This window comes from Mesitornis unicolor, unplaced genomic scaffold (assembly GCF_000695765.1).
Source record: "Mesitornis unicolor isolate BGI_N332 unplaced genomic scaffold, ASM69576v1 scaffold11688, whole genome shotgun sequence".
Taxonomy (NCBI): Eukaryota; Metazoa; Chordata; class Aves; order Mesitornithiformes; family Mesitornithidae; genus Mesitornis; species Mesitornis unicolor.
In genome coordinates this window covers 16,746-30,621 of record NW_010202622.1, presented here as the reverse complement: position 1 = coordinate 30,621, position 13,876 = coordinate 16,746, and the positions used below count along the sequence as shown (strand labels likewise).

At 41.3% G+C, this 13,876-nt stretch overlaps 1 protein-coding gene across 1 annotated transcript in view; it reads left to right on the top strand.

Annotated features, from left to right (window-relative positions):
- ADAM22 (ADAM metallopeptidase domain 22) overlaps positions 1–13,553 on the top strand; it is a 111,264-nt gene extending 97,711 nt beyond the window's left edge. Inside the window, exons 29-30 of the mRNA XM_010190458.1 lie at positions 12,396–12,519; positions 13,533–13,553. Of these exons, the coding sequence (XP_010188760.1) occupies positions 12,396–12,519; positions 13,533–13,553 (145 nt within the window). The remainder of the gene's footprint in view (positions 1–12,395; positions 12,520–13,532) is intronic.
- The last annotated feature ends 323 nt before the right edge of the window (positions 13,554–13,876 follow it).

Genomic DNA, 13,876 nt, shown 5'->3' with positions numbered 1-13,876 from the left:
AAAGAGCCTTTCTTATGTACTTACGCCTGCTGGTTCAGGCTCCTTTCATGAATGAACGGTGAATGGCTGGAAACATAATCTCTGGGCTTGTCAAGCACTGGCCTGCTCTTACAGCACTTACGCCACACGAGAATGACTCCTTCTTTGACCATAGTGGCCATGACAGTGTCCTTTCCCTGTACCATTAGTACTAACTTTGCACCTGTGTGGGCAAGTGGGCTTGATACTGACCCTGCTGGAAACTAATAATGCTAACTGCTCTCTGGGCCCTGCTTTCTTCAGTTTGGGGATTTTGAGTTTGTTCTGAAACTTTTCTTCCACCTGCAGTGCCCTGTCTTGAGGTGAATAGGCTCAGAAAGGTTCATAGAGAAGACTCTTTGTTACAAGTTACAGAAATAATAGTGTGATGCACATTGCAATTATAACATTGCATGGTCAAAATGGCAACACGAAACCAGAAATTTTAGCCCCAGATCCCTTGGAGGAGTTTCTGTCAAATGCCACTGTGTTTTTGATCTTAATGCTGATAAACTCTTACTGAAACGTCATTTTGCTTGTTTTCTTTTCTCTTTGCATGGGACAGTTTGATAAAAGCAATATTAGTCTGACCAAAGTGCCAAGGATACAAATGAGATTGTACATTCTTCTTTAGAAACTTGTCCTGTGCTTTCCTTCATTTTCCAATTGTATTTCTTAAACAAAATTTGTTGGTTTATTTTTCTTTAAAAAAAAGTTTAAGTTACTGATGTCATTATTCTGTCATTTGGCAGAGGTGTACGCTGAATTAGTCCATACAGAATAAAACCATATCGGCTCTTTTTAGCCTAGAGTGAATGTAACTGCAAGGGAAGAGTGTTGTTTTCAGTAAAAGCAAATAACACCAATGGGCATGTTTTTTCCTCTGTGCTGCTCAGCTGGTATATTATACATTTGCTCTGAGAACTTTGAAGCACTAAATAAGTGGGTAGACAGAGAGAGTGTAAGTTGGAAATCTTTTTCCCTGTAATTTTTTTTCTCTTTTAAAGGCGTCCCTGAATTTCCACCTAATTCTCTGTGTTTGTTCTTGCTGCTTGTTATGGTCTCAACCCAGCAGCAGCCTTGGTGCTAGAGGGAAGAGGCTTGTACTTCCCAAGGGCTGTGCAGCAGCCTGGTAGGGAGGAAGCCCAGCATGTGTGTTCCTGGGAGAGACCTGCCGGGCAGGGAAATGTTCTTTCTCCTGATGGAGTCTGTCCTGGATTGCATGGGACCGCATGGCTTGTCCGAGTCTTCTTGGCAAGCCTGTCACCCCTTGGAGAGAGAGCTCCCACTGAATGATCCACGTGCTGTGCCGATTCAGGGGGGGTCGAAGAGAATTCCCGATGGCACGCAGTGGCTCTGGTTAGAGAGAGAACTTCCTTTGTGCACAGAGAAAATGGTCTGAGAATGATCTAACCATGGCCAGCATTTATGCATTTAGTAAAATCAAAAGCAGCACCAGCTTTGAGGATGCCTCAGAATACATGGAGGCCTTTCCCAGACAAATTTGCCTTCTTAGCTTACCTGGAAAATATAGAAGAATATTGAAATCTGTTCCAAAACAGTGGACAGCATTTGGAAAGTCCACCCGTGTGACCCTTGGAAGTCCAGTAAAGCATGCTTGTTGAGATGTAAGAAAAAGAGTGACACAGTTGGTCTCCTATTAGTAGTAGAGACAGTGTAGTTAACCACTAGAAAATTGGGTTCATTTTTGCCATATCTTGTGCAGATTTAATTTTTTAAGCAGGTGCACACTGATAGTTGCCTACAAAAGTATTTGTCTTATGCACGATACTGCAGTAACTGCACATATTATGCACAAGGGTTTTTTTGTATACAGCCAAACACCAGGTAGAGACTTGTGCCATTGATCATTTAAGCAAAAATCTCTAAGCACTGAACAGGGTTTGAGCTTTGCAGCCCTCACGAGCAGCACTGACAGGAAGGTTGGAAGCACATTGGGCAGTTCCTGAAAAACTGTACTGCTCCTGCCTTTGTGCGACCTCTTGTACCTAACAGATACTTGAACAAGGCTTCTGCTAAGGGTATAGCTGTGGAGTCTGCTAAACCTCTTATGGGACATTTTTAATTGTTTCTGGATGCTTTAAACCAGAATTCATGTTCTTTACTAAAGGCAGATGGTTCAGTTCACACAGAAGGAATGTCAACAGGCCGAATGTTTCAGCTACTTTTTCACAAACAGGGTTGATGAAATGGCCTGATAAAACAAGTTTTCTGTTAAAGTCACTCAAAGTTATCCAGGAATGATAATGAGAGTTTTCTGAATAAGCTGACAGTTTAACTGGGAGCTTGTGTTAAAACAGGTCCCAGGGAATATGTGTTTTGCCAAATAGCAATTTTGACCTTTGTTAATTTGCACTGCTTTTCCTATAAGCGTTTGTCTTCCTTGTTGTTATAACTGAAACAAACATCTTTGGCTTAGACTTTCTATTATATATTGTCTTTTTGCAGCAGGGTAACCCATGCATCTGAGCCTGGGCTTTCTCTCGCCCACCAAATCCTGGCCCAAGGCATAAGCCCAGGGGGTTCTGACCACCCCCAAACAGGGAGTCGGGATCACAGGTCAGTCTCACCTGCCCCTGCATTCTGGGCTGCTGTTTTATCCCGTAAAAGGTCCCTTCCCCCAGTATCTGATAGTTTCACTGTGGCAAGACACCGTGACTGCTTGGAGGTGCTCCTGCTGATGAAGCGCTAGCTAACTTTCCTCCTCGCCAGCCTGAGGAGTATGAGTACTCTTGAGCCCAGATCTTTTGCCGTGTTGCATGTTGCGCTACAAGCCAAATCAAGCCTTGGTCTAGCTGTAGGCTTACGTGTAAGGACACCTGTGTTTTAAAGTGGAATTTCTCACTCAAAGAAAATGCAGATTCTGGCCATTGCTAATGAACTATGTGGCCAGGAAGATCAGCGTGAGAGCTTTCTAATGGTATCATGTGGTGGTCTGCAGTAACTCAAGTTTAACCTTTCTGTAACAGATGAGTTGAGGTGCTGAACAGGGGTCTGGAATACAACCAGACCCACGAAACCCTGCAACACGGTTATGCAAGAACTGCATGCTTTGATACCATCTTACACTTTGTTTTCTAATACAGGAAGCCAGATTGGGAGTGTTTCATGGTTACCAAAAGACTCTTTCAAAATAAAAAAAAGCAAGTCAAAAGTACTGCAGCGAGTACAAGAAAACATGTAGTTGCACTTACAATTAAAGCTAACGCAGAAGTTTATTATAGTTCCTGGAGATGCTGGCGTCAGCCTGTTCCTTCACTTGCTGTTCATCTGTTGCTGCTCTTCCCCTTTTGACGTTTTCTTTCTCTAAGACCACAAGCTGGAAAGCATAAAGCACTCCCGATTCCTGATAAATAAGCAAGCTGAAGAAGCTTCTTAGAAGCACTTGTGGCTGAGGGCAAGTCCTTACTGAGAGCTGTGGCTGTGCTTGTGCGGGGCGGGGAGGAGAAGTTCCAGAGCAAAAAAGGAGCAAAAGAGGTTGAAAAAGTGCTGCTGCTTTTGTTGTAAACATGGTTTGAAATATGGTGGAGGCTGGATGACATGATCTGGCCCAACCTTGACGTGTCTGAGCAATCCCTTGTGAGGCCTGTTCCCATATGTGAGGTCATTGGAGTTGCTCTCATAAATAAAGGTGGCGAGAACTGGCCCCAAAACATTGAAAATAACTTAAAGAGGAATTTTCTTTCCCGTTATCCTGGGTTGCAATTTGTTTTCTATTTCAGAGTGTGCTAGACTATGTTATATAAAGGTGGTGATCACAAATAGTCGTTAAACTGTTACCATTCTTATACAACAAGCACATACTTTAAATTGAACCAGGCAGACTCCTGTTTCTACATTGCCCTTTTTTCTTAACATGACAAAGGGGGAGGAATTCACTAATTTTGTTATTGGGGGCTAAGAGAAATCAGTTACAAAAAGATTTACTTATTCCCTAGTAATATTAAACACTGTATTTCATAGTTTTCATGTAACTAATGAGTATGCAGCTCAGACTTTTTTCCTAAAAGGTGTTGTTTTGGTATCAAGATTGCTTCTGTAAAAATTGAGATAACTGCAGCCCACCTCCATTAAAGCTTCTTGTGGTCCTACCAAATGAAGTGATTCTTATAAAAATCAGAGGGTTATTTGCACAGATGTGTGAAAATTGCCACTGTGGTGGCAAACAGTTCAAGCCTTTTAACACACTGAGGCTGAAATTCATTCCTGTAGAAAGGGCCAAGCCCAAGTTTCTGTGTTTTTCTAGCTGTTATCTTGGATTTTGTTCTAGATGGGGCAAATACGTCTTCAACAAGTGAACTGCAGGATTAGAGCCAAAGTGCCCCTTCATCCTTACTCTGAGATCATGAGAAGAGTTCAAACCATGAGCTTAATGCTGGCCCTCTGCATAGGAGTGAATTTTACCCTTAAGACATTAAATTACTGATGTATCCCAAAGAGTGTGCAAATTAATCAAACCTGCAAGTTTTGTTGTAGGTCAGATTTTCTCATGCAGTTGTACACGTTGCTTAGTCCTCACCCAACATCCATAATGATTTATTTGCCATATTCACTTGCATTTTGGGGATGAAGACATCCTTGCTAAGCTTGTGCTGTGTGTTCTCAGATTTTCTATTCTTGTTCTTCTGCTTTCTCTGTTCCTTCCATTGCTTTCTGCAGGTATTTAAACCCATGGTTCAAAAGAGAATATAATGTAGCTAAGTGGGTAGAAGATGTGAATAAAAACACTGAAGGACCATACTTTAGGTATTTTGTAAATTAATTCTATATAATTTTTAAAAGCTGTTCCAGCATATACAAGTATCTTGGGACTCCTACCTTGTATAAATCAATACAAGTTACTGTAGGTGCAAAGGGCCCCTCTTCTTTTGCTGCATTTTGATGTCTGTTTTTGGCTTCATGTGCAATTTACAATTCCTTTTCTGAATGTTTTAATGAAGCCATTGAAAAGGGTGTGTGTAGTGCATGCATTCCCACCATCATCGATAGCTTGTAGTAGCTTTCTCATCATTTTATGCCAAGTAGTGTTTTATGGGCATGAGACATATTTATCACTAATAACGTAGTATTAACTTAAATAGAATGTAATTTACTGAAGCAAGTGGTTTCATAACACATTGACTCTACCCACTGTCTTATATAGTGCATACTAAAATTTACATGAAAAAGAATAAAAAGTAGGGTTATTTTACCCTCAGCCTACAATAAAGTAAACTTATATATTGTAATTGGAAAATTAAATGTATGAGAATATACTCTGTGTTCTATATGCCAAACCACTAATGAATCTGTTACAAGTGAGTGTAGGGTTCAACCAAAAATATCACTTGTTTTTGAAAGAGGAAAGTGTGTACTATTTGATACATTCCAGGTTAAAAAGAAGAAGCACGCATGAGGCTGTTGTACATGAATCAAGAGACTGAGACCATTTTAGTAGATTCCCAGAAGACACAATCCCACAGCTGAGGCAGATGTTTGCATCAGCTGGCATAGGAGAGAATGGAATGCAGTTTATGATAAATAATATAAAACATGAAAGAAATCCATGAAGCTTTAAGTTGACATATCAAAAATGAAGCTGAAACAAGAATTACAGAAATGTGAAGAAAAATAATATAAAGCAAAATCTTTAGCCAAAACAGCGAAAGATGAGAAGAACAAGCAAATAGATCTTAACAATTATTTTAGACTAGTAGACCTAATAATAATGCAAAAAGGCAGAAGCATTCATTAAATATGTCCAGTGTCCATTTGGGAAAAAAACATGATGGGGTTGTATCACGAGACGCTAATGAGACATTTCTACTCCAATAGAAACACTGCCAGATATTAAATAGCAGAGTAGGAATTTAGTCATTTTTAGTACTAAAAATGTCCCAAAGTCTTAAAAGAGCACAAAATTGTAGCTTTTTAAAAGCATTTGTGTTTGCTTTCAAGAACTCTTAAATCAGACAGTGAGTTGATTAAAGTCTTTCCAGTGAACAAATAGGGTGAATGAGGTAAATTTAAGCCTGTCAGTCCTAATCTTGGTCCTGAAAAAGGAGTAAAAATCCTTGACACAAGAATCCAGGGCTTATGGAAGGTTGTTGTGGTTGTGCCAGCTGCTATCAGCCAGGTCTTTGTGTTGCTGCTCGAACATTCAGGCAGGGCGTATTGTGAGTCCAGTAGCTTTACCATGGCTGGTTTTAGTGTTGAGATACAGGGTCCAGTTCTGGTGTCTGCAGTTCAACAAGAGTGTTCAAGAACCGGAGAGGTTTAAGCCCTGAGAAACCTTAAAAGGGACTGCAGGGCCTCAAGTGGTTCAGTTTAATGGAGCATCTAAATGCTTGCCTGATCATAAAATCCACATAGCTGCATGTAGAGCAAAATCTTGGTGACAAGTCCTTTAGACTAGCATGCCAAGACTGATAATGACCAAGTCACTGGAAGGTGAAATTAGGCAAATTCACACTAGAAATGAAGTGTGTTTTTATTAGCAAACCTTTTCCTAAAAATACCCTCTGCTAAGGCCATCAGTCGCTCACCATAATTGCTAAATATCCCATGTCTTATATTTGTATCAGAAGCCCTGTGGTCACAATAAAAAAAGACATTGATAGAATATGAAGACAGTACTAGTTTAATGCATGTTACTTTAAATGGTTTAGTTAAACAGGTTTAAATTCTTAATTTGGTTTTCATATTTTAATATCATTATATCTTGGTTTAGTAACTAGATTAAATTGATGGGAATGTACCCCACCCCTGAGGGTTTTCAACTGTTGCACTGATTGAGTAATGTTTCTAATTGTATTTGAGATAAAACAAGCATTATTTGCATGTAGATGGGGCTTAAACTGACCCATGTGAGTTTTAAGGGCTGTGTATCATCAGCAGAGATGAAACATAAATTAAAAATTTAACACCATATAAGCTTACTAATGACTGCCTGCAGCAGTAGCTTTAGAAATGAGAGAAAATCTAGAGTAAATTTAGAAACCTGTATGTCCTAATTAATTGAGGTAACCATGGGAAAGTATTCTGCAGGCACATTATGGAAGGCAAAGGGTCAAATCTTCTGCTGGAATGTTTGGTTAATTGTCACAGACTAGAAAACATGGTTCCAGTCAGACTGTCCAGCAGGCAGTACATTTTAGTAATCATAGCCCAGGATAAGATGTTTACACCAGATAATTAGCTGAGTAGTATTTTTGTTTATGATAATTTTTTATTTCTCTTTACTTTTCAAGACATCCTGAAAATAGCACTGCTGTTTTGCTTGTCTCCCTGTAGTTTTAGGAATAATCTGTTAATAACTGGCGCTGTTGCAGGTAGAGTTCAAGTAGAATCAGGAAAAAAGACAAGAACACTTCCTACAGTTCCTAGGAATGCTGTAGATTTTCAGAAAACAGAAATATTAGTCATCACAAAGACTTTTGCCATCAGCTTAAAAAAATCCTGTATAAATCAAAGTTTGTCTCTCTTACACCTAGTGTCCTAGTTATTAATTATTTTTCCGAGTCTACAAGTCTAATGGGTATTTCCATATAATTACTTTTTATTAATGATAGTAATAATAGTAGCTGGTGTCTCTGGCGCCAGAAAGCTCCCAGCTGTGGGATTCCCTTCTGTTAGAAAATAAGATCTGTAAAGAAAAATCTCATTTTAATGCTTAAAGTCTAGGCTAGATTTAGTTTTACATGCCAGGCCATAGCTGCATCACCTCAGCAATAAACCCAGGCAGGAAGCCTTTTCCTGATTTCAGCTTTGCTGCAAGTCATACTGTTTTACCAGTGTGATACTACTACTTGCTTTTGTTACTGCCTATTACAGTGGCTACTGCACAGACTGACATTATGAAATATGGTTAAGAATTGCTCAAAATCCTCCCTGAATCTTGAAAGACTCAGGAACCACGATGGTATCAGAAAATAAACTGTCAGAATCCCAAAATGTGGCATTTCTGTAGAGAGAATTGTAGACAACAAAAGACTAGAAAGGACCTTCTGAAGCACTGAGCTGCCTACGTTTGATTGAATGCAAATATTTACAGTAACTTAGATTCTATGGGAGTTGCTTAAGTATAAAAATAGTTTAGAAAAAAAACTCATTTTTTTTAGATGGAGACCCAGGATGCATACTTAGAGGGAAAATGACCACCCTATATCAGGAAGGCGTTGACAAGGAGCATGGAGGGCAGGAGACAACAAGCTATCCATTTTCCTCCTGTTTTTTCTGTGCTTTGGTGTTGTTGCTTTCCTCCTCAATTTCTTCTCAGCTCCTCCTCAGCTGATGATTAGCTGGAGTTGGCTCTGCTGTTCAGCAAGGTCCATTGCCTTCTTGTGTGAATATCCTGCTGGGGTCAGAGCTGTGACCAGCCATTAGCTCCCTGCTCTCGCTGAGGCAGCTTTAGGCTGTGCTTGAAGGAAAAAAAAAAACAACAAAACCAAAACGTTTTCCCTATTATAACCAAGGCAAAATATTGCCCTTGTTGGCAACCAATTTTAAAAAAATGCCTGATGATGTCAGTAGGATCAAGATTCATTTCAGGAGTTAGGGAAAGGAGTTCATTAAAGTGTGTGAGTGCCTGCTTCTGGGGCGTTGCTGTGCAGTGCTTAAAGTGGATGGCCCAAGCCACAGCCTTTGCTTTTTCTGCAGCCCCCCAAAAGCCAAGCCTCCCCTCTGCTGCTGCACTTTCTAAGGAAACTTGCTCACACCTGTGTTTTTTTAAAAGGAACTGCATTTAAGATGTTGAATTGTTTAGCCACATCAGAGTTTTTGGAAGATCTCAGCTTCCTAATATAGGATAATTTAGGCTGATGATGTCCTACAAAGAGCTGAATCTACAGCAGCAAAGGTCAGGTTAGGCTGATAGTATCTACATATGGGCTTGAAATGCCTTTGCCACATTGAACGTTAAGTGAATTTCATTAAATTATTTCAGTCTATGAAACAGAATCAAGCACAGCCTGTGAACAGTTCAGATCTGCCAGGGCCAACTGCCTTGAGTTCAGCTCAGGTGACACGCAAAGTCGCAAGACATTTAGTTGTGTGACTAGGCGACACATTTCACACCGCCTCTTGTGGGCCAACACTCTCCCCGTGTAGGTGAGAAGGCGGAGCAGGCAGGTGCGTGGCTGCAGGAGAGCGCTTGCAGATGTCCTCCCACTGCCACAGTGTTTTGGTGTGAATCCCAGCATGGTCTGCCCACACTCTTAGTTTCAGCTTCCAGGACAGAACGGTGGACACCAAGTGGCCACTATATCTTGCTTTGAATTCTTGCGGCGCATTGAGGTGCATGGCTTCATTTGGGGTTGGCAGTAAAACCCCTGAATCTCTGTTGTGGCGTGTGCAAGGCATAGCTTCTTGTATAAATTTCAGTTGGAAGCAACATTTGGGATGAAAGCTAATGGATTTGATAGCAGGAGAACTAAAACCCCAGTGAAAGCTAAATGGATCCCACCCTTGACCAAAACTGCAAAGTTTTGTCTACCTTTAACCCCAGCATTACCCGCAAGTGTCCCTGAATGCTGTCTTTCTTCCATCCTGTAAATGAGAAAGGTTGTTTCTGGCTCTTTCTCATTTAAAGTATATGTAAATCTGCTGATACACAGCACATACACAATTGCAGGGCAGAACTGGAAAGATGATCAAAAACATTTCAAAGAACTGTGCTTATCGCACAAGATGCATCCTAAGATCTGTGAGTGTATGCTTAGTAGTGATATGTTTTCACAGTCTCAGTAGATGGCATTAAAGATGACAAAAAGCAGCACATAACAGAAATAAGGGGCAAAGGCCTGTGAGGGGGGGGCAAGGTCATTTCTGTAAGTGTGCAACTGCATCCTCAATATATTCGGCAGTAGCTTTGCACATTGAGGTGAGCAGCAATGCGCATATCAGGTGTGCAAACCATAGGTGAGCAGGCAGTGCAGAGGGGGTTGAGAAGAAAGAAATGTAGGTAGCTACACTGGAGGTCTGGGCTTCAAAGTCTTTTGAAAGGGAAGCATTCTGTTTGAGTTACAGTGCAAAGCTCCCTGGCTCCAGGCTCAGCTAGGGATCCTGCTCAGAGGACCTTTTGTGCAGGGAAGGTGTTCAAGATGCCCCATCCTTGTGGAGGATGATTATTGCTCCTGCCAGGATCACCTACTCAGGCTGACAGGTATATTGTCTATGGCTTTCCTTCTCAGCATGGCCTTCTCCTGTGGTGCCTAAAATAACGCAGGGGAAGAGCTCGTGGTGTGCAGGAGTTGATGTGCAAGGGATAGGAGATGCCTTCATTCTGTGTGCCACCTCCTGGCTGTTCTACCCATATTAACAGCTTTCTGACAGGGCTTGCCAAGACACCGAGCACCCCCCAGTCCCTTGCTTCTAATCTGCAGGTGCATCCTTATAAATTTAAACATGAAGATTTTAAATCCTCCTGCAGCTGTGGGGCAACATTTGTGAATAACTGGATTAGTAATAATATGTAAAACCTCTTCATTTTTCCCCCCTTTTCATCCTCTCCTTATTTTTTTATTTTAGATCCACTAATAGCTTATTAGTGATCTTTGTCAGTCCAAGTGTGGGCAGAGATTAGAGAACTTGTAGGGATAGTGAACAGCAGAGCACTGTTGAGAACCTTTCTCTGGATTTTGTTATTTAAAAATAACCTGTTTTGTTGCATGTGCAGTTTGGTGCCCAGATTGGTGATGCTGGACATATGAACACCTTGTTTTAAACTGCAGTAGCTGTTTAAAATTTTCTTCCTGAAAACGTTAATGTGTGTCCAGTTCATCTTAATGGGTGATCAAAGTGCATGTGCTGAAGATGTACTCTTCAGTGTTTGGACAGTTGTACCAACCTGAATCTTTTAGGCATTAGAGCATTGTGAGCCAGATTGGAGAGCTCTCACCATGTAATTTCTATTGACGCCTTGTTGCTCGTGGCTGCCATCAATCATTGTCTGTATGGGAGACAAGAGTGTGGTGCTGTAGGGAGCTTCAGACCCAACAAAATGATACACTAGTCCAAAATAAAATAGTAATTAGTTAAAAATAAATGAATTTCACTTAGAGAAACACAACAATTCCAGGCACAAAAGAGTCCCCGCCTCATCTGTAATCCTCTCTAGATGAAAGGGCCTGATCCTGCAAATCCCACAGCCAGGGATGTGGGGCTGTCTGCCAGAGGTGGCTCCTGTGGCCCTGTGGTATCAGTGATGGTGCTCATCACCGGGGTCTACAGCTGCACAACACACAGCCCCCTGCTGTGTTTGCGGGGCTTGGAAGACCTGTCCATAGAAACAGATGGAAAACTTCCATCTTCAGGGACCCATTAAGTTCAGAAGATGGTAGGCAGCAGTGGTAAGGGAGGGTCTGGGACATGTGCCTTCATTACTGGGAAGGCCTCCTTTGGAAAATGCCCTCAGTCTGCAAAACAGAATGAGAAGGCCAGGGTAGCTTAATTTTTCTACTTTGAGGCTTCATTTCCCTTTTATTCTGCCCAAACCTAGAGCCTGATAGGAATCTCTCAAGTGGGAAAAGTGCAGAATCTCAAAACAGAAGCATAAGGGTTTTTCTTGGGTATAAAATTTCAGTCAATAATGTGCTGCTGCCTTATTGACATGAAAAGAATTCCTTTCATGTGATACAAACATTTACTTGCTCCTGCATACTCTACTCACCTTGTACAGAAATGCTGATTGCCATTGACTAATCAGTCCATTTTTGTATATTCTCATCAGACTCTTTCTTTGGCTGGAACAATATGCACTGTATGATGCTTGCATGTCTAATAATTTGTTATTAGCACTTTGTATATGCCTTTGTTACTTCACAACTAACAGTTTGGCCTTAGAGTGCATGCATTTGTGTAAATCAATGTGTTGTTATAAAATAGTAGATTTATTTGTTATGTTTGTATCAATATAGGAGATGTGCAAGATATGCATAAAGACACTGATAATTGCCATTTAGTCACTGACAGAAGGCATTGTTCAGCTTGTATTTATATGATCACTGTTTCAATTTAGGCTTCATAATGCCATGTCTATCTTTTAGTTCTGTATTCAACTGCAGATTTGGTTTGTTAATTTTTATAATGTTTAATTACAGTACCATATAAAGCAGTTTAAGAAATAGCTTTTGTTATGCAATACAATTCTAATAAGTAGACAATTTTATTTTATTTCCAGTGTTCCTGAAAGCTATAAATACCTTTATTCATATAATTAAATTACTAGACTACTGGTCAAACAACTTTATACCCCCAGTATTGAGCTAATAATAAACTATATACTTGGCTCTGAACCAAGCTTCAAAGTAATGGCAGTTGCTGTTGCAGTGCTAGGACCTGAAGACATCACATTTATTTTGTGTGTTTCAACATCCCAGGACACTGTCTCCTGCAAAGTCTCCGTCTTCGTCCACTGGATCTATTGCTTCCAGCAGAAAATACCCTTACCCGATGCCACCACTTCCTGATGAGGAGAAAAAAGCCAACAGGCAAAGTGCCAGGGTATGTGTCCTTCTTTTCTGTGCCTTTTGTCAGTGGCTTGATTTACTGGTAGTTTTTCAAAATGAAAGCATGGCAGATCAGCACCTTTGACTGACAGTGAGAGCAGCAGTGGCCTTTCCTTCATACCCTTAACTCAGGAGCTGCTGAAGGCTGAGCCTCTGGCAGCAATTAGGGCAGCCTGGGTGGCTGTGCATACAGAGATCCATTCAGGTTGCTCTTAAACCTGCCCTGAAGCCCAGATTTCACTGTTTGTCTTATTTCAAGCTGGGAGCATGCCTGTGACAGCCTTCGGGCTGCAGAGTGCGGGCAGCCCTGGAGCAGGCAGTGCGTCTGGTTCTCCGCCCTTACCCCTTCCAGGGGCTGACTCTCATTCAGGCTGGAAGATTGCTGCTTTCTGCATTTATAGAAAGGTAACTACACTGCAGTTAAGGAGGATGTGGAGGGACTTGTACTGATCCCTTGCAGACCTGGAGGGGCTTTGCTGCTGCCTGGCCTGAGCCCATCCTGGCCCCCCAGGGTGGGGAGAAGCTGTGGTAATGTGCTTTGAATGGTGATGCTGCTCTGCAGGGAGAGATTTCCAGCTGCTGCTGAAAGGCAACACTAACCAATGCTTCCATTGTGTCAATGCAGATATTTGAATAAGACAAAAAATGCTGAAATTTACTTTAGGAGTTTAGAGAGTGGGAAATAACACTAATATTAGTGCAACTCTAAGGTGAAAACTGTCTAATACAAAGTTGATGCTACACCGACATTTTTCCTTCAAACTCGCCACACTCCCAGCCGTGGACATTTACTGTCCTGACTGTAAGTCATGCTGAAATGCCTGAGACTGCTGACTTTGCGGTCTGAACAGATACCCACCAGAGGCTGGGAGGAGATGGAGAGCATCGCCATGGTGATCCAAGTGACGTAGATGCAGTTCCCCAAACAAGCTCCTCACTCTGTTAGGCTAACAGCCTGTTTTATCTTGGTGTTCAGCGTGTATTTGTGTTCCTTTTCCCCCTCTCCAGCTATGGGAGACATCCATTTAGCTGCACAGATTTCCTGGGGTGACATCAGAACTGTTTACTTCAAATTTTGTAGAAACTCAGCATCACTGAGTCATTGCACATTCATCTGCTCTTCAGACAACTCAAAAGATCAACAGAGATGCCGAGATCACAGTGAGAACCTCCTCTCATCTGGAAGGGAAAAAGCAGTCCTTTTTTTTCTTTCTTTTTTGTTGACTAGTATTTTATGGATTTGATGAACAACCAAAATCCTAACAAATAACAGGAGATGATGAGCCCGGACGTGACAAGGTGATTCCACATGATTACAGATACACGTACCTAGAATCCCAACTGCAGTCCAT